This window comes from Ambystoma mexicanum, chromosome 9 (genome assembly GCF_040938575.1).
Source record: "Ambystoma mexicanum isolate Mex_15411 chromosome 9, UKY_AmexF1_1, whole genome shotgun sequence".
Classification (NCBI taxonomy): Eukaryota; Metazoa; Chordata; class Amphibia; order Caudata; family Ambystomatidae; genus Ambystoma; species Ambystoma mexicanum.
Window position 1 is genome coordinate 310629687 of NC_090931.1, and position 20896 is coordinate 310650582.

Here is a 20896-nt window from a genome sequence, read left to right on the forward strand (position 1 = left end):
ACGTATCCTTTCTGGACTTCCTGGTCCCTGACCCATAAGAGCTTGCACTCAACAGTACTCCCAACATGGCCACCGAACGCGGAATACTGTTTACCAGTTTCCCCGCCGTATGCATTATGTTCTATAAAGCGGACACACCCCGCGGCCCTGCGCGTCTCAACGCTACCGCTTGCTGTGGCTAGATGTGTGCTGCCGTAGTTCGCTTGTGTTTCTCCTTTGATTCCTGGTTCCCGGTTCCCCAAATGTCCTCCTCCTTCAATCCCCCTCCTTTTGTCCTCCTTGCATACTGGATCTCCGTGCACTTGTCTTCCGTGTGCACTCTTTACTGTTTTCCTGGATTTCCTTGGACTTCCCGGACATCTGAACATTCCCAGGACTCGGAAGGCTGAACGCACGCTGGAACTCGAGGACCTGGACTCAGGGTAATACAAGACCAGAACTCTACGAAAGAAAACTCCATCGAAGAACTCCCACAAACAACAAAGACAGGTGAGAAGGGGGGAAACCTGTGACAGATTGAGACGCCAACAAACTGATACAGATACGGACATGGAGGGTGCAGTTCAAGACCTCATGCGCGGCATGCAAGAGTTCACCACAGAAGTTCATAATCTCAAAGCTGAGAATGCCGCATTAAAACAACTAGTCCGGTCACGTGATTCTGCGACCAAGGAAAGTGTATTGCTGGGTGGAGTAGTGGATCCTTGATTCGTGTTTAGTCTGCTTTACCTTTAAGCCCTACTACTTTTCCACTCCCAGGGCAAAGGTGGGCTTTATGATTTCGCATCTCTCCACGAATGCATTAACCTGGGCTACGCCCTTAGTTAATTCTGGAGATGTCCTACTGAATGATTATGATGGGTTCATACGGGCTTTAAAGACCATGTTTGACCGCCCAGAACAGGTTTACAGTGCCCAAGAACGTCTATTGGATTTCCTACAAGGGTCCCAGGATATGCTTACCTATGTAACACGCTTTAAGCAACTGGCCAAGGAAGCAGAGTGGTCCACGGAGGCCTGTTTCACCCTATTCCGGAGAGGACTAAACGAAGAAATGAAGGACGAGCTAGCCAGGGTACCTCGCCCAGGTTCCTTCCAGGCCCTTATGGACCTCTACTTACAAATAGACTTTCGAATCCAGGAAAGGAAGGCGGAAAAGAAGAAAACAAAGATGCCTTACCAAAAGACCTCTATAGAATCTCCCTCTAAACCCGAGCCCACTCCTGCCCCGACCACAGACCCTGAACCCATGCAACTGGGGGCCTTCCATGGACCCATATCCCCGCAAGAAAGATTGCAACGGATTCACACCGGGCTGTGTATGTACTGTGCCTCAGATAAACATCTTGTGAGAGAATGTCCTTTGGCCCCTCCATGGCGTTTGGGAAACGCCAGCTCCCGATCCTAGACAGAGCACAGCTTCGGGAGAGAGATGTTTGCTCCACATCTATTCCATCCTTGAACTCTCCTGGACAAAACAACCTTGTGATCTTGCAGGCCTTTCTATCGCCGTCCAAGAAATAAATTTACCCCATTCTGGCATTAGTGGATTGTGGAGCCATGGGGATTTTCATAGATCAAGATAGGGTCACTACCCACCACATTCCATATGAAACTCAAGACATCATGCAACCTGTAGAGGCCATTGATGGACAACCTCTCCCTTCAGGACCAATCACCCTGCAAACCAAAGAGATCCAGCTCTCGATAATCCATCAGCAAGAGATGATCAAGTTTGACATCATAAAGTCTGCCCATTATCCCATGGTGCTGGGTATGCCCTGGTTACAGAAGCACAACCCATACATCAACTCGGCAGCAGGATCCTTGTTTCTTGGCTCCGAATATTGCATGTCTCATTGTCTATCCTTGGATTCCTCATCAAGATCCTCTGAAGGTACGCTGACAGACCAGCAAGGCCCACTCACGGTCTCAAATATTATCGAGGTCCCCAGAGCCTATCAGGACTACACTGATATGTTTTCAACTGCCATAGTTCAAGCCCTACCCCCCCACAGACCTGAAGACTGCGCTATCGATACTGAACCCTCGGCAGTGATTCCCTTTAGAAGGATGTTCATCCTATCAGAACCAGAGAAAAGGGCCCTCCGAGAATACTTGGATACCAACCTAGAAAATGGCACCATACGACCATCCAAATCCCCAGCGGGAGCTTCGTTGTTTTTCATTCCCAAGAAAGATACTAAGGACCGCTACCCATTGCCCTTAATCTCGGATATCCTGGAAGAGGTGAGAGGAGACATAATCTTCACGAAATTGGATCTCAGAGGTGCCTACCATCTGATCCGTATAAAGGAAGGTGACGAATGGATAACAGCCTTTAGAACACCCTTTGGTCACTTTGAATACCTGGTCATGTCTTTCGGACTCGCCAATGCCCCAGCGGTCTTCCAACATTTTATGGACAGGGTGTTCTCCTATACGCTGTTCCTCTTCGTCATAGTTTACCTGGACGACATACTGATATACTCCAAGGACCATCTCAAGCATGAAGAACATGTCAAGGCAGTCTTACAATGGCTACGTGAACATAAACTCCTGGCTAAACCAGAGAAATGCCTTTTTCATGTCTCTACTTTTCACTATTTCAGATTTGTCCTTAGTCCAGAAGGAATTGGAATGGACCACTCAAAATTAAATTCCATACTATACTGGCATGTTCCAACTACTGTGAAACATATTCAATCCTTCCTGGGGCTTGCCAACTTCTACCGGAAATGTATACCTTCCTTTTCAGAGATAGTACAACCGATCATTACATTGTTGAAGAAGGATACTCCCTTCCTCTGGACCACAGCCCAAGACCAAGCGTTCCAACGTTTGAAGTCGGAATTTACACAAGTCCCCATCTTGGTTCAACCTGACATTGATCAACCTTTCCTAGTGGAGACTGATGCCTCTAACTACGCTATCGGAGCAGTCTTAAAGCAGGAATTCGAGGACAAGTTGGGACACCCCATCCCTTATCTCTCGCGAACCCTAACTCCTAGAGAGACCCATTATTCTGTTCTGGAAAAGGAATTGTTGGCCATCCGTCAAGTCTTCACAGAGTGGCGTCATCTACTCTTGGGAGCTAAACATCCTGTTCAGGTCCGTACGGATCATCGGAATCTCCAAGTCCTACAATCCATGGAATGTAGGAATAGTCATCAAGCCCGTTGGGCCTTCTTTGCCCTTTACCACTTCCAGATCCATCATGTACCTGGAACACGCAACATAATTGCTGACGCCTTATCCTGACGTCCCGACTACGAAACTCTGGAAGATCGATCCTTAACAAAGATGTTTCCCCATACAATTTTCGTAGCTCAAGCAATCACTCTCCTGGAAGACATTTGGATTCAAACCCAGTCCTCTGAGATCTGGAAGGAATTTACTGGGAAGAACAGATGGAATCTTAAAACCAAGGACGGGTATTTGTTCAAGGACAATGGCCTGGTCATTCCCCCACAGACTGCGACAAAGGATTACAAGCCTCTGTCATGATACCCTTCATTCAGGACATCGTGGCATTACCAACACTCTCCGTTTAATACAAAGACAATTTTGGTGGCCAAAAATGAAAGTTGACGTCCAGCAGCATATCCAAGCCTGTGCAGTCTGCAATCAAAACAAGCATGATAGCAAGAGGCCGGCGGGCGGGTCTTCTACTCCAACCAACGCTACCAACAAGGCCCTGGGAATTTATTGCTACAGACTTTATTGTTGAACTACCACCTTCCAGGGGATACACAACTATCATTGTTACCATTGATTTATTCACTCACATGGCTCATTTTACACCCTTGTATAAATTACCATCTTCCTCAGAACTCGCTGGAATCTTCCTGGAACACATATTCCGACTTCATGGACTCCCTTCCAAGATCATTTCAGACAAAGGTCCTCAATACGTATCTCAATTCTGGAAACACTTATGCCGTATACTAGGAATCCAACGTGCCCTCTCCTCAAGTTATCATCCACAGTCCAACGGAGCTACAGAACGTGTGAACCAAACCCTGGAGCAGTATCTTCATTGTTTCACTACCAAGGTTCAGTACGATTGGTCTCTTAATACCTGTGGCTGAATTCGCCTACAACAATTCGGATCACTCGGCGGTCAAGACCAGCCCCTTCTTCTGCAGCCAAGGATTCCACCCTTCGGTTCTACCATCCCTTCACCCACGTCCTACACCGGTTCCTACAGTCGATTACTGGATTGAAACCCTCATCAATGTACACAAGGAAGCCAAAGAACACCTCCAATGGGCCCGAGCTAACACCAACCACTATGCGGACTTCAAAAGAAGATCAGGACCTTCCTATGTAGTGGGTGATCAAATCTGGCTATCCTCAAAACTACTGCCTCGACACTTACGACCTAATAAGTTAGCTCCTCGGTACTATGGCCCTTTTTCTATAAAGGAAATCATTAACCCAGTGGCCTTCCGGCTCAAATTACCAGACTCCTGGAAGAGGATCCAGCCAGTATTTCACACATCTCTAATACAACCATATGTCCAGACCTCCCGGTCTGCTCCAAGGTCTACCCCTGTGGTTGTCAACGACCAGCTACAATACGAAGTGTCCCGAATATGTGACTCCAGGTACAGACGTGGTCAGCAACAGTATCTGGTGGAGTGGAAAGGCTATCCACCCAGTGAACGCACCTGGGAACCGGTCTCAAACCTAAACGCCCCCAGGTTACTTCAAAGGTACCACCTTATACACCCGGGCAAACCCGGAGGAACAGGCCTTCTGAGGAGGCATGCTGTCATGAACCATCGGATGGGTCCTTTCTGGACTTCCTGGTCCCTGACCCATAGGGCTTGCACTCAACAGTACTCCCAACATGGCCACTGAACGCGGAAAACTGTTTACCAGTTTCCATGCTGTACGCATTACGTTCTATAAAGCAGACACGCCCCTGCGGCCGAACTCTACGAAAGAAAACTCCATCGAAGAACTCCGACAAACAACAAAGACAGGTGAGAAGGGGGAAACCTGTGACACCGGATGTCGGTAAGCCATACAATTTCAGAATAAAAGAGAGGCTGCACTTGCATCTTGAGAGTTTCTCTCCCCCCACCTAAACAGAGGGAAGGAGCCCCCCGAGTTCTGGAAGGAAAACTCCTATTCCTAATTCCCTGTCCAGAACCCCTGTTACCTTCAACCTGCAGTCACCATCTCCCCTGCACTCCTTACAGAAAACTCAACATAGGGTCCTCTCAAATTGCATAATCCCAACAAGGCAGCACCGTTTCCTGCAGAAAATAACGCATTACTGCTGGCTAATAGAAATCGCAATAAAATAATGTCACCTTTCAACTAGGAAAGGGAGAGAAAGGAATCCTATAATTATCAGGAGCAGGCTTCCATGGCAACATGTATAGACCGAAAAAGAGGACAAATGCTGCAACTAGTTTCAGATTTAAGTACGGGACACAACCTGTGATTGTGGCACAGAAGCAAGCCAGACACTATGTTCCTGTGACTGTGGCAAGGAAGCGAGTTAGGCACTATTATCTATGTGACTGTCATTGGGGACAAGGAGCGAGCAGGGCAGGGGAGGGCTATATTCCAGTGAATTTGATTGTGACAAAGAAGCAAGCTCTCACCATAACCCTGCAACTGTGGGTGCTATATCTCTGTGACTGTGTGATTAAGTTGAAGAAGAGTGATAGGTGATATAGCCTGGACAGTGGATGGCTAGTAGAGATTCAGAGAGACACAACTATCCCTATTAGAGCTGGAACACTGAAGCACTATAATTTCACTCATCCCGAAAAAAAATTCTTAGGATGTGTCAAGACAGACACATCCTTTTGGTTGTAAATAAACCCCTATATCCCACAGGTGTTTCTCTCATACCTGCTCCTAAACAGAAAAAAAGCTTTGAGAAGCTTACAAGTAAACACTCCTCAAAGATAATAGGAACCCCTCAGATCGTGTGGGAAATGTGTAAGCATACTAAACTGAGTACCCAGCTACTTTATAGTTGAGCCCATCCTGGCCCTGTTTTCTTAGTCGAAAGACCAACACATGCTTTTAGTTGTAGATAACCCCCTTGTTTTAATGGGTGTTCATCACAAACATTTTGCATTTAATCTGGCTTGAAGGTGCAACGCAAGTAACACATTGTTGCTGTTTTATTTACTGCAAGTGAAAAAGTCCCACCCATATTGTTGTGGAATAAATTACATCTTTCTGCAATGCTTCCATACTTAGAGTAGCCTTCTCTGGCATGGCTGTCCAGAGTCTACCACAGGGTTTAATCTCCTCCTTCCCTGTTCAGAATGTGGGGATTCAGGGATATTTAATGAAATCAAGTACAAGTTTCTATACTAGAGGGGACCCGGTGTCGCTGTTGAAAGTTCAATACCTATTGTATATTAAAGGAGCTCATGGTAATCCCACCCCAGAGACATTTTCAATTCCCTCGCACTCTCAGCGTTTAAAGTGTCATGTCAAACATTGTTCTTGATGTTAACTGTGCGCCAAATGCCAACCAGCCAGAACTTCTGAATCCCCTTGGTGTCTTGGTGTTAAGGGATGGCAGATGGTTTACCACTGTCTGGGTACTTTCCAAACTAAAGCTATACTCCCCAACCAGCCATGGGTCATCGACCAGGGCTGGACACCACTAAAGAATCTTTTGCAGTTGTGAGCCCACTATAGGCTCTGGGCTGAGTGAGCCTACCACAAGCTCTTGGGTTTTCAATCTCACGTTCTGGATTCTCTCATGGCCTCTTTATGTGGCCCCCCGTGCCGGGTGACAAACTCATCAGTTCTGGTGGCCCTTGGCTTCCACCAGGGTGTTAGGTATAGCCTGTAGTATCCTCTGTCCAAGTTGCCTAAGGTGCCTTCTCCTTGTACTACCTTTTGTCCTGTCTCCACTGTGAATAACCTTCAAGGTGCATGACTGGCTAGAGCCTTTCCACCTTCATTGTGGGCTATTTGATTGGGCAGTGTTTTGTAGTCCCATTTCTTTCTCGTCCTTCCTGTACTTGCCATAATTATGTGTTCTGCATCTGTGGGTCTCTTGTGAGCACTAATGGATTGACATATTTGTGCTCAGTGAGCTGAGGATTTACGATGGCTGTATTCCCCGTTAGAATCATCCAATACTTGAGCACTACCAGCGGGCATGCAGACAGTGTTCAACAATACTGCTGCACTTTCTTCTTTTATAGTGTCTGTTTGGCAATCACCCTCAGGTTGATGTTCTGAATATGCTTGACATCAAATGCACACAGAGGCTCTCATGTGGGGGAGATCTTGTTGTCTGGAACATATAACTTAATGCTCTAAAAGGTGGGGGGGGCTCTAAAAGGTAGGGGGGTTCCCTTGAATCCCTGGCTACAGTGTGGTTTATGTTCATATTGGGGAACCACATACCTCACACAAGAGTGGGCATTAGTCATCAAAGTCAACGTGACATTCAAGTAAAAGGTCCATGGCATAACACTTCTGGAAAAAGAAATCAGTATGTAATGCATATTAAGTAAACTGACATTAAAAAAGGCTTTTCCAATTGGAATCCTAACAAAAATAATATTTTCATTTCACCTGGAAGTTCAAAGTCAGTCCACTTTTGTGGTGATCCACTGAAAATGTGCCGATCTTGTAGGAAATCTCTGGTGCTGGAGATCTGCAACTCATCACATCCATCTTCAGTGTTGCACTGAGGGTCAAACTTGATGGAAAGGTAGATAGCACCTGGGATATGGACTTTATCCTGCACAGAATAGATTCACAATATTTAGGTTTGGTGTATCACTTTATTTGTCTCCTAGAAAATATAAGGCCTACTCAGGGCCATCTCTCCCTTGTCAACTTGCCCTCCCAGGACATATTCAGTGCCTTATGCTGCTTGACAGCTGTGCCCCAGATGAATACAAAACAAGCTATAATTAAAACATGAATATTTTGAATAAAAAACATGTCTGAAAGGTTTAAAGAAATTTCATCTACAATGGATAAAGAGAGTTTGTCCATTCCAACTTTTCTGCTTTCCAATTGGTCACCTTTGTCAGAAAGATTCAAAGTGTTATGTTTTAGGGGAAACACGAGCAAGGCAATCCTCACTGCTCTCCAGTGTAGGGCATGCGCCAGGGGACACTAAAATTGGAAAGTCCATTAAAAATATTTTTTAATTTCATTTCTTTTTTGCATGCTTGTTCCTGAGGAACCTTAGCACATGGGCTGAGCAAAAAACAGTTATATATAATGGGAGATCAAAAAAGGATCTCCCATTATATATGTGGCTAGTATCAACCTATCTTTAGCATTTGATACTGTCAACCGGGAGATCCTGTGGAAGAAGTAAACATCTTGGAACATCCATCTCCCTTTTGGGTTTGTATAAAAATACAATGCTTAGAATTAGACACAAATTGCAGGCAGTACTCTCACAGTCATTTAAGATTTCTAGAGGCTTGCTTCAAGGGTGCATCTTGGCACCTATTTTATTCAATCTGTAACCAACTAATTTGGGAGAGTATTTAGTGCGGGCCACTTTCTTATCCCCTCAAATATGCTGATGATATTGTGCTACTTGATTGTGTGATGGTGGGTCTACAAAGACTTATCCAAGCTTTTCCTCTTATGCTCTACAGAATCATCTTGCAATTAACGGGGAAAAACGAAAGTCTTTAAACTTTTATCAGAAAAGAATAACTGGTCACTGAGATGGTGGTTATCAGATCAAAGACTGGATAAGGTTGATAATATTCAGTATTTAGGCCTTACAAATGTTTGCCGTCCAAACAAGAAAGCTATGATAATATTACTTTACACAAAAGTGAGGGAACTGGGTTATCAAATGCAGCATTTCCTAAATATGTACAGGACATTTTTTGTGTTCTTTCTGTGCATACATTTTATGAGAGGAAAGTCATCCCGACCTTACTTTATGGCTTAGAGACATAAGAGTCTCATTTCGATGTTGATTTCATGCCTATTAAGGGCCTTATTTGGAAATACGTCTTATCATTACCTAAGAGTGTGACAGTGACTGAAGTGTGCCATGACTTGGGCTTTGTTTAATTAAACACTAGGCTTTTATGGAAGAGGTTATTATTGGGATCCACTAAAATTCTCCTTGTTTGCTTTTTTCAGGGGAGTCTGCAGGCATAGGGAAGTACTCATTCGTAGAGACATGTGACACTGCTCCCTGGCCTAGGGGAATGGTATTAATAGACAGCATGGAAAATATGCAATCACTTACAAAAATTAGTACCTCCAAGATTGGTGTGAAACCCATATGCACCTTACTAAATATAAATGAAATGAAGACTTCTATTGGTACATAAAAGATTTGGTGAAACTCCCAACATATTTACAGCGTTTCCCCTCGGCCGGGGCTGAAATGATTAACATGTGCTTCCGGTTTAACCTACTAAAGACTAAAGACAATTTTGCTCTTCTGAATAAACACGCTAAAGATTCCAGAGACTATAGATTTTGTTCAAAAGAATGCAAGACTTTAAAGCACTTGGTTCTGAAATGCAAAAGTTTAAAATAAAAAAGATTACTTCATTTTGGTCGATTTGTAGATTCTACAGATTTTATACTGAGAGATAAACTATGGGATCGTTATTTTAATACTAATTCTGTGGGATTCATTTTTGCATTATTTAATTTTATACAAAGGATTGTTCTTGCTGGATACCCTTTTTAGGATTTTGATCAATGACATTTGAAATGTAATGATTGTGATGCTTTGTTTGGTTTTAATTGTACTGTATCTTAGGAATTAGGTCATTAAAGAAGTTGAATTTAAATGTGTGTACGGTTTGCATTGTGAACCATATGCACAATAACAAGGAAAAAAAATGGAAATCTTAAAGGTCCATTTAAAAAGTCTCACAACGTATTTTCAAAATTGGACCCGGATGCATGGTTTTTTGAAAATGCTGCTGCTACATTATAGACCACTTTTTCAAAATAAGGGGGTGCTCCAGAATCCGTTTTTAAAAAAAAATCATTACCTCGTACACATGCAGCACAACTGTGTATCAAAAGAATTTAAAAGGATAGGAAAATGTATTTTAAGAGGAAATACCAAAATTCATTCACATGCACCATTTTCAGAAATCACAATTCATCAAATGTGTTTATCCATGTAAAAATCTTGATGAACTCATTAAAAAAAAACACTTTAAAAAAGCAATATCTTATTAATGACCCAGCATACTTCACATTTCATTTGGGCCCCATTTACTCCATCCAATCATACAGTCTTAGACAATCTACTTATTTCACTCTACAGATTTCTTAACTGTTCAATTGTTGAATTCAAATAGGATATATAGAATTACATTCTATAATGTACATATTTTACACAACATAGATCTACATGCTTCACCCTAGATATTGCCACAATTACGTTGTAATCAGGTCTTCCTCAGGATCATATATTTCAGCACATTAGTTTTTTAAACAAGGTTCGTCCATTAATTAATTCTTTTAAACATTATAGTTTATTCCGTTGCTCTGCTGCATACTGGCAGATCTATCTTATAATAGTTTCAGTCCTATAAAAATGAAAAGCCTAAATTGATTAATTTGTTGTAGTCTACGTAGGATTCATTATTTATTTACACTGCATGTCTTATTACAACTTCATCAGTGATGTACTAGGATTAATGTACACCAATGTTTTGAGACTTTTATCCGCTATGCGTGTGATGGTGAGACTCCAATATCAATTTTCCAATGTGTGGTTGTTATGTTCCCTGCAACTAAAAACACAATGATTTATGTAACTAGGTGCCTTCTGAGACAAGTTACTTGTGAAGTATGAGGTTTAAGATACATCTCACCCTCAGTGTTTTACAAACAATTATGTTTTACTGCTTTTCTTTTTATTTGATGTATTCCCTTTTCACATTATTATAGCTGCATATAAGCACATTTTAAGAATAAATTAAATGTCAATGTGCAGCCTATCTTTGGTTGTAACAAAGTCTTATCATATTTACTCTGACTCCCCCAGCACTACTCCTTCTATAGCACTTACCTTAAACAAGGATTCCGGTGGATGCCGTTTTTACATTTTAGTTAAGTGGCGCCTGCATGCATGCTGCCAATTTAGAAAAGTAACTCACCGTAGTGACTAGAGTATTCATAGTCCTTAGTCCCCTTTCCTCCATTCTAATGGGCATCTCCCAGAGTGAAGATGGTACCAGAGCCTTTTAGCAGTGAAATAATATGAGCTTCCCCTTTAAATTTGGAATAACATGTGGGGCCGCTGCTCCAGGCATAGGAGCCCCGTCCTCTCGTGCCTCACCTCAGTCCCCTTTTGACACATCGGGTGCTTGTAAACCTAGCTGAACTGATAACCTTTTAGCCCCTGGCCTACTAGCGGGAAAAGGTGGGTGGGACATATGGAGGAAAGGGGACTAAGGACTAAGAGTACTCTAGTCACTACAGTGAGTAACTTGTATTACTCATACGTCCTGTCCCCTTTCCTCAAACCTTACGGGTGATTCCACCGAAACAAACAAAACTGGGTAGTGAACAAGAGTCTAGCTAGAGGCAAACAAGTTCCGGAGGACTGCCTGCCCAAACTCAGAATCCTTCCTGGAACTGATGTCAAAAGTGTAATGCCTGCAGAAAGCGGAGGGAGAAGCCCAAGTAGCAGCCTTGCTAATAGTCTGCAAAGAGGTGTGCCTTTGCAGCGCCAGCGCTGTGACCTTTTCACCCATAGGCGAGTAGGCCAAGGAAATGGCCATAACCATCCAGTGGGCAATACACGCCTTAGAGGCTTGAGTCCTGGCGACCGAGCCCCCAAACGTGACAAACAGAGCTTCTACCTTCCTTAGCTGCTTTGTTAGTGAGAGATTTAAGCACTCTCGGCAGATCCAGAGAATGCAGAGACCATTCCATGTCTGAGGTTGAGCCTTGATTAGCGGGTTTGCCTCTGAAAATAATTTTTGTAGGCCCCAATCGCCACCAAGTAGGTGCGGCAGGTGTTGATCAGAACCATGGAATGGGCCAAGTGGGACGAAAAGGAGAGAACATTGTCTACTGAGCAACAGAGTGTCTACCCCATGGCTCCCGAGCCCGGTGACAGAACCTTAGCCACTTGCTTTTATACTGAGCACGGGTGGAGGGCTTCTTGTCCTCCTGAATTATATCCCAGTTGTCTTCCAACAAGTGGGCCGGGGTGAGCCTCAGCTGATCAGGAGCCAAGCTGCTAGGGCCAGTCTGGCTGGATCAGGGTGTTGCACGCCCCCACCTGCTGTGTAAGGAAGCTCCCATTGCGGATTGGCAAGAGGACTGGTCCCTGAGTTGGAGAATGTCTGATGAGGGGCAATGAGAAGGAGTCTGCAGCCCACGAGCGTCCTGAACTTGCGGAGAAGCCTGTGTAGCAAGGTAGGAGGAGGGAAGGCATAGCTGTTGAGGCTGTCCCAGGGGAGCTGGAACGCATCCCCCAGGGAACCCGACCCATGTCCTGCCCATGATGCGAACAGCGAAACACTGATTGTTCTGCGACGCAAAGAGGTCGGTCTGAGGAGTGCCCCCCAGGAGAAAGAGGATCCAGGACCTTGCTGCCCAATTCCCACTCCCAAGTGTTGGAGCGCAGCTGGCTCAACCTGCCTGCCTCTGCATTGCTGTCCCCTGGGAGATGAACCACTATGATCCAGATGCATTCCCAGATCAAAACCGCCTCCATGGAGAGTGCACTTGACCTGGTCCCCCCCTTGTTCAGATAAAAAATTGTTGTCGAGTGGTCGGTCCTGACAAGCACCGATCTGCCCACTATGAGGGGAAGAAAAGCCTAGAGGGCCAATCCCACTGCCTTGAGCTCCAGAAGATTGGTGTGAGACGCAGCCTCCCTGGGCCACAAACTGTGAATGGAGTATGCTTCTAACATCGCCCCCACCCCCATCCGTGATGGGAGGAGTTTGTGGTCACTACCAGGGTTGGCCCTGGAGCAGAAAACGGGGCACCCACGCCACACTGATGTCGAGGAGCAACCATTGTAGGTCTGGGTGAGAAGCAGAAGGAATGCAAAGCTTGTTAGACTATGAACCTGTCACCTGGTCCCATGAAGCCGCCAAATGCAGCTGAAGCCGCCTCATCTTGAGCCTGGTGTGTGGAACTGTAAAGTAGGCCCAGCAGGTGCTGAAACCACCCTGCTGAGGTCGATGAATTGTTAAGAAAATGGTGCACTGTCTTGCGGCCGCCAGCCACTCGGGAATAGGGAATACCTTCTGAGCTACTGTATCCCACCTGATCCCAGGAACAGTAGGGATTTAGAGGGGGGGGGGGGGAGATCAGCTGCGATTTTGCATGGTTCGGCGAATAGCAGGCATCCACCAGCCTCTGGCATGACTGGAGGGCCCCTCCGGGGAACTGGAACTCACTAGGTAGTCGTCCTGGTAAGGATACAGTTAAAGGTCATCCAGCCTGAGGAGGCTGGCAAACGCCGGCAAACTTGTACTGAAAATGGTGCAACATGGATCCTGAACTACAGAAACTGCCTGTGCGGCCAAAAGATGGAGATGTGGAGATAAGCATCTTTGAGGTCTAGGGAACACATCCAGTCCCCTGCGCATAGTGACTTCCCAATCTGTGCAGGCGTGACCATCTTGAAGCATTCTAGGGGTAGGGAAAAGTTGAGGGAAGAGAGATCCAGAGCTTCCCTCAGGCCCGCCAGGTTGCTTTTGGGTACAGAAAAAAAATCCTGAAATAGAAACTAGAGCCCATCTCCTGGGGGGACACTGGCTCCACTGCTTGCAACTCCAAATGTTTCAGGATCTCCCCTGAGTAAAGCCGGGGAGCCTATCTGCAGCCGCGGTGATGAATGTGGATAGGGGAAGGAATGGGAAGACTCAGCCCCGAAGAAACAATGGAGAGGAGCCAGGGGTTGGAGACATGCGCTTCCACGCCTCAATGTGTTGAGTCAGATGACCCCCGACGGGATTCCTGACCAAATCCTCATTGCATTTTCCCTGCCTGAGACCGGGGTAGAGGAGGGGACCGAAAAAAGCCCCTGGTAGTTGTGGGCTACATTGACCCACTGAACAGAATTTCTCCAAAACCAAGCTGCGCTTCAACAGAAACAGCAAAATGGTTGCGCTGGTTCCAGTGAGCACCATGGCCTCAAAACTGTGTTGTGCAGCAACAAAAGGATGCCTGCTCTGTCTTGCCAAGCATACATTGGGCAGGATGGAACAAGGGGACACACTGAGGGAGCATACCAGTGTGTTCTGACACATACAAATGGAATAAAGTGAAAAAGCAGCGTTGGCTTGCTGTAAGCCCAAAATCCCCATTAAAAAGGAAACTTTTCACCTTTAAAAATAAGGCTGCTGATGCTATTTCCATCTGTTCTTCCTTAAACCACTGTGATTAATAAGGCTCCGACCATACACATTCATATCCCCATTGTGTTCAGCAAAACCAAGCATGACCCCTGAATGACAGGCTATGTTAAACCAACTGTGAAAAATCAACAAGAAACTTCACTTTCTGCCGTGCGCGGGAAAACGCGTTCATTTTCTTCACAAAGTATCAAAGATCAGTATTTCAAAGGAACTCCAGCTATCTGGGTTATGTCAATTTCAGTGCATCTGTGTGTCAAACAATCTCCTGCCTACAAGAGAAAATAACTATGGCTGATGAATATTGTGGGAATCCAGAGGGAGATGCAAAACAGAATTTAAAAAGAAATGCCAGCTTTTCACCACAAATGTAAAATGGCTTTGCAAACTCAAGGAGAGAAAGGCCCGTTTTAAAAGTAAACTGTTGAATGAAAGCCTGCCATTATCTAGCAATGTGAAGGGGTTTGTTGCTGGGGAAAATAACACATGGGTTATTTTATCCAACTGGCTTGTTTAATTCAGGACCAAACATAAGAAAGTAAAACTGTTAAACCATATTGGCTGGATTTTGCAAGTTCCAAAAGAAAAATAGGTTTCTGCTTGGGGGGTTGCTACCAACAGGAGGGCCTCTCTCATCAGATACTAACAACCCAGTGATAATTGTTAGGTTGGACAGAATCTAGTCTAGGCGGAACCGACTGACAATTAAAGTTACAGAACAAGGAAGTGTGAAGTGGGGAAGGGGTAATAAACCTTCAATCTGGCTGAAAACCCCACACCTTGCTCTGGAGGAAATAACAGTTTTTGGCAGCTGAAGAAAGAAAAACATGATCCAGTGACAAACAAAGGACTGCCATTTGCTGCCAAAGACTATTTATGAATAAACATGTAAAGACTTTTACCTCTGCAGCAAGACTTTGTAAAAATGTAAACATTTTGCAGTTTAAAAGTGATTTTATGGGCTTTCAGTTAAGACATTGTAGAATTCACTGACCCCTTGGGGACAGAAACGGCAAAGAATCAGGGATTACAAGGAAAGTAGCCATGATGCCATTGTGAATTTTCATATTTAAATCCCTTATGGTGATCTACACATATGTATAAAGTTATGGAATTTTTTTTTTTTGAAAATCAATTTTATTAAGTTTCAGTTGTGCATTACGAAATCACATTACATTTGCTGATGTGAGTTAACAAGAAAGAACCAATCGCAACACACCCCTCCTCCCTCCTCCCCCCTTCAGTTCAAATGTTCATAGGTTGGTTAATTGCTTGCTTAACGGGCTCTTTAGAAAACAGAAGTGTCGATGCACTGTGTGGACCAACTGGGTAAAGTTCACAATCGGGTCTGCGGGCCATGGCCCCGTGTCCTTGGGGCGGGGGGTCCCTCGGCACCACCACTAAGCATTAGACCGCTCGGCCGTATTTGTCAAAAAAGGGGAGCCAGATTTCCTCGATGCTGGATTTGGACTCATCAAGCAGGTGTGTGAGGAACTCCATGTCGTAGATGGCCCGTACCTTGGTTACCCAGGTTTTTTCCCCTGGCATTTCCGGATGTTTCCATTTCTGTGCCAGGCAACATCTGGCTGCTACCAGCATAACCTGAAGCATATGGTCTTGAGTGCCCTCTTGGCCTTCCCCAATGTCAATTCCGAAGAGGAGGAGCCAAGGGCAGGAAGATCGCTCAACCCCATCCACCCCCTTGATCCAGGCCCGTACCTTGTCCCAATAGTTTTGGACCACTGGGCATCCCCACCACATGTGAAGGTAGTCTCCTCTTTCTGTCCTGCATTTCCAGCAGTGTGGGTCATATCCTGGCCTCATCCTAGCTATCCTCTGCGGGGGATAGTGCCATCGGTGTAGTATCTTGAGGGCCTGATGGCGATACTGGAGGGAGGCCGTGGATCGATTAGCCCGTCTACACATCTCTGTCCATCTTTCGTCATCGATTTCCTCACCTAGGTCCCTACCCCATTGTGTGCGTGCTGGCGGCGGGTCTCTGGGGACAGAGAACAGAAAGAGCCTATAGAGGCGGGATATTATCCCCTTGGAGCCCCTCGCGGTTAGGAGAAGCTTTTCAAAGTCTGTGAGATCCCTCCTGAGGGTATCGCCCCAAGATGGCTCAGTGAGGACACCTTTGAGCTGAAGATAACGGAAAGGGGAAAGCGTGCCTATTCCCAGGGCCTCCTCAAGGTCACTCAGGGGTAGGAAAGAGCCCCCCACCCACATATGACCAGTCCTGCTAAGGCCTGCCTCTAACCATGTCTGGTATGCTGCTGGTTCTGCTATTTTGGCCAGGAAAGGAGGGGCCCAAATGCAGCTTAAGGGGGAGGGCCATGTTGTGAGCCATCTGTAGTAGCCTCCCTCTCTCCATAGGGACCACAGTACTTTCAGAATCGGATGGTTCAGGACGGTTCTGGGGATCTTATTCCTTGGGACCCAGAGCCATTCCTCTATTTTGACAGGTGCAAGGGGCCTATTATCCATGGCTACCCACTGTTTCTTCGTTTCCGGTGAGAAGTGATCAACCAGAATCCTCAACTGGGATGCCCTGTAGTATGTCCCCAGGTCGGGGTAACCCACCCCCCGTCCTCCTTAGCCCTGGTCAATACCTCTTATGAGATTCTGTGTTTTTTACCCTGCCAGAGGAAATTAAGAAGGACTCGTTTTGTTTCTTCAAAGAAGGCCCTAGGGACCTGCACCGGGAGCATCTGGAAGAGAAACAGGAATTTTGGGAGAATCACCATTTTTATGAGATTGAGGCGTGCCATCCACGAGAGACCCACTCCCGCCCACCTTTCTATGTCTCTCCTGATTGCTGACCAGAGGGGGGGGGGGGGAGTTGGCCGTATACAGGTCTTCAAGGTTGCGCGTGATTTGGACTCCCAGATACCGGAACCCCTCCTCACTCCGTTTAAAGGGGAGTCCCTCCACAAAGGCCCTCTCCGGGTCCGATAGATTCCCACCAATGAATGCCACCGATTTGTCCAGGTTGACTTTATACCCCGATAGCTCCCCATATCGTGTGAGGCCCTGTAGCAACCGGGGGATTGTTTGGGACAGTCTGGTGACATAAAGCAGGGCGTCATCTGCGAAGAGGCACATTTTGCAATGCATGTCCCCCATCTGTATTCCCCTGATGGCCATATCGTTGCGGACCGAGATTGCCCATGGTTCCATTACTAATGCATAGATTAACGGGGATAGGAGGCATCCCTGCCTCGTACCACGTTCAAGGGGGAATTCTCTTGATTCCGTTCCGTTTGCCACCACTCTGGCTGAGGGGGAGGAGTAAAGCGCAGATATCCATCCCAACCACCTTGGGCCCATCCCCATAGATGTGAGAACCTCCCTCATGAAGGCCCAACTGACCCTGTCAAAGGCCTTCTCCGCGTCGAGAGCCAATAGGAGTGTGCCCTCGTTTCTGGCCTCAGTTGTGGCAAGTATGTGGAGTGTTTTCCTTAAATTATCGGAACCCTGTCTGTTAAGGATGAATCCCGCCTGGTCTGGGTGTATCAGGCGTGGGAGGGAGTTTTCCAGTCTGGAAGCCAAGATTCTAGCGAAAATCTTGGCGTCCAAATTAAGAAGTGAGATCGGTCTGTAAGACCCACAGTCCTTCTGGTCCTTGCCGGGTTTGGGTATGACGGTGATGAGGGCCTGCAGGAATGTCGGTGGGATTGTGTCTCGACTCCTAATCTGGTTGAACAATTTGGCCAGGGGTTTCACTAGGATCGATTGGGTCTGTTTGTAAAAATCTGCTGTATAGCCGTCTCGGCCTGGTGCCTTTCCGGCCTTCAGTCTTTTGATGGCTCCCTCCACCTCTTCTTCTGAGATTTCCCCCTCAAGGGCCTCTAAGTCTTCGTCGGTCAGCTTGGGGAGGGGATGTTCTGCCAGGTAGGAGGAGATATCCTCCTGTGATTTGCCCACTTGCCTGGAATAAAGTTTGCTGTAGTAGTCAGCAAAACATTCCGTTATTTTCTGCCGGTCCCCATGAATTCTGCCTCCCTCATCACCAAGCTGGGCAATCCCTCTTTCCACTCTGCACCCCCGTGACCTTTGTGCCAATAGAGTTCCTACCCTGTCGCCCCGTTCATAGTATCTTTGTTTGGTGTACCGCATTTTTTTGACAACCTCCCCTATGAGAACCATATGGAGCTCCTGTCTTTTGCCCTGCATCTCGTCCAGGAGTGCATCCCGGTCAACCCCCGGGGTGCCCAGTCTGGTCCGCAAGACCTTCAACTCCGCACAGAGTTTGCTCTCGATCAGGCCCCTCTCCCTCTTGCGCCTCGAGCCCTCTGCTATGAGGAGACCTCTAAAAGTGGCTTTCCCCGCTTCCCATACCATGGACATGCCAGTCTCCCCGGTGTCGTTTGTCTCAAAGTAGGCCAGCATTTCTTGTTTCATAAAGTCACGGAATACGGGGTCCCTAAGGAGCGTGTCATTGCACCGCCATCGGGATGATCTCGGGGCGATGGGCAGTGACCAATTAGCCACGAGCAATTCGTGGTCCGACCACGTTATGGCCTCGACCCTTGGTTGGGTTACCACCCCGTCCCCCTCCTCTGAGGTCAGCAGGAGGTCGATTCTAGTGTAGGTGCAGTGTGGGGGAGAGAAGAAGGTGTAACCGCCTTGGCCCGGGTAAAGTTATGGAATTTTAGGCCGAACATTTCACACTGAAGAAGCGCAAAAAACTGGTAGAAGGGGCGAAACAATGTCTCACAAACTGGAGGATTGGACCGCATGTACTGCATAAAACATGTAACCTGTTTATGTAATTTGTTTAGATGTTTCCACTGTATAAAGGTGCCATTTAGGGCAAAACTGGATTTTAGTTAAAGTAATTGTGGGAGGTTTTGGACATTGTAAAACTCATCATAAATCTGACATCATTCGCTTGAAATCCAACCAGCTGAGAGCGAGGAGGGGACTAGCACCCCTGACCAATCCAGTAGTTTAGAGGCGTGCTTAGCTAAACATGCCCAGCCATATACTTTGATGATGTCACTATGCATTATAAATAAAAGCCCCTGACAAGACTACAGAGGTATCCAGTTAATATGTCGAAACATTTTTTTCGAATGACAATTATGTCGAAAACATTTTACCGAAATGTTTTTTTTCGAATGTATTATTTTTTAATTTACATGTTTTTTTTGTTTCGCGAGTAAAAAAAAGGGTTATAAAAAAGGCGAGAGGGATATGGGGGAAACCCCCCCATTGCAAACAAAAAATAACAAAAAAAAAGACATTTGAATTTTTTGTTTTTGGTGACATTTTTTCGACATTATGGCATTCGAAAAAATGGCATTCGAAATAGTCACTAGGAACCGACTACAGACACACTCTTCCTGAAGTTCCTGCGCTGCATTCCTGATCTGCTCCATCCAGATTCTAGACTCCACCACAAGGCCAAAGCATTGCTGACCCTACTCCAGAGCCCACTGCAAAACCCAAGCATTGCTGATCCTATTCCCTGCAAGGCCTCAATTCTGAAAACCCATTAATCTCCCATTAAAAAGGGAAAAGCTGTGGTATTCTTTTGGGAAGCATCCTGAACCAGCCTGGCTTGCTGCCCGCTAACTGCTGCCCACTGACTGCATCCAGCGGTACCTGTGCCATCCAGTGACCAGAACAGCCCAGCTTTTGTCCTTTGCCAGGCACACAGCCGTGTGGTGACCAGAACCAGTTGACGGTCCAAAATTCCCAAAACTAAAAGCGGACTGTGCGTATAATCCCTACCCCACAGAAACCCATACCTATTTTGTCTTGTCTTTGTCCTTATCCCACTCTCTTAGCCATCCTATCCTTATAACTTGTAACTTGTTAAAAACTCTTAGAATTTATCTGTGCACCCTGCCCGTGACTTTCTAAAGTGCTAGCACCATTTCTTTTCAATTTTGTCTTGTGTAATCCTAAACCATTTGTCCTATTTCGAGTGATCGGACTGGTTTCCGCCAAGGTTGGGCGCTGGGGTGACTAGGTTGAATTCACAAAACAACCTTGGATCTTACTGTATTCATCTTTGGTGGTCTAATCTGAATACTCTAGAGTAAAACTGTTCTTGTCAAAACTGATTTCCTGTCCTATTTCACGGCTTCATTTTGCTCAGAGCACACCTTTTTATAGCTTGCATAACTCATCCAGTTTCATAGCTAGAGACCCATTTTCAACTCTATAGTGTCACTGTGATATATATCTATCCCCTAAACCGCACTCCAAATCAGAGTATTTCACCCGTTTTTACGAAAAAACGTTTGGGTAATTTAAAGCGGGAATTGAAAAGAAATGCAACTTTTACATGTGTCATTTGGCTGCAATCTGTTCTAAATTTTCTACTCATTTTCGAATTGTATGCCTTTTGCTGATCCATTGCCTTGTGACTGCCAGTGATAGAACTACATGCTATTCTGATAAAACATATGTATATTATAATTTAACCACACATTGATTCATTATTTGCCATTTCTGATTGCTATTTTAGGCCTTTGCTAAGGATTTAAAGTACGTATTTGCCTCTTATTCTGTGAGGGAAGGTCTTATATTTATTCTGTCTCCTG

General features: G+C 45.7%; 1 protein-coding gene across 3 annotated transcripts in view; it reads right to left on the bottom strand.

Annotated features, from left to right (window-relative positions):
- The window catches only part of ZZEF1 (zinc finger ZZ-type and EF-hand domain containing 1), a 3309810-nt gene that overhangs the window by 235706 nt on the left and 3053208 nt on the right, over positions 1 to 20896 (bottom strand). For all 3 annotated transcript variants that reach the window (XM_069614719.1, XM_069614718.1, XM_069614717.1), the window contains exon 50: positions 7573 to 7741. In XM_069614719.1, coding sequence (XP_069470820.1) covers positions 7573 to 7741 — 169 coding nt within the window. The remainder of the gene's footprint in view (positions 1 to 7572; positions 7742 to 20896) is intronic.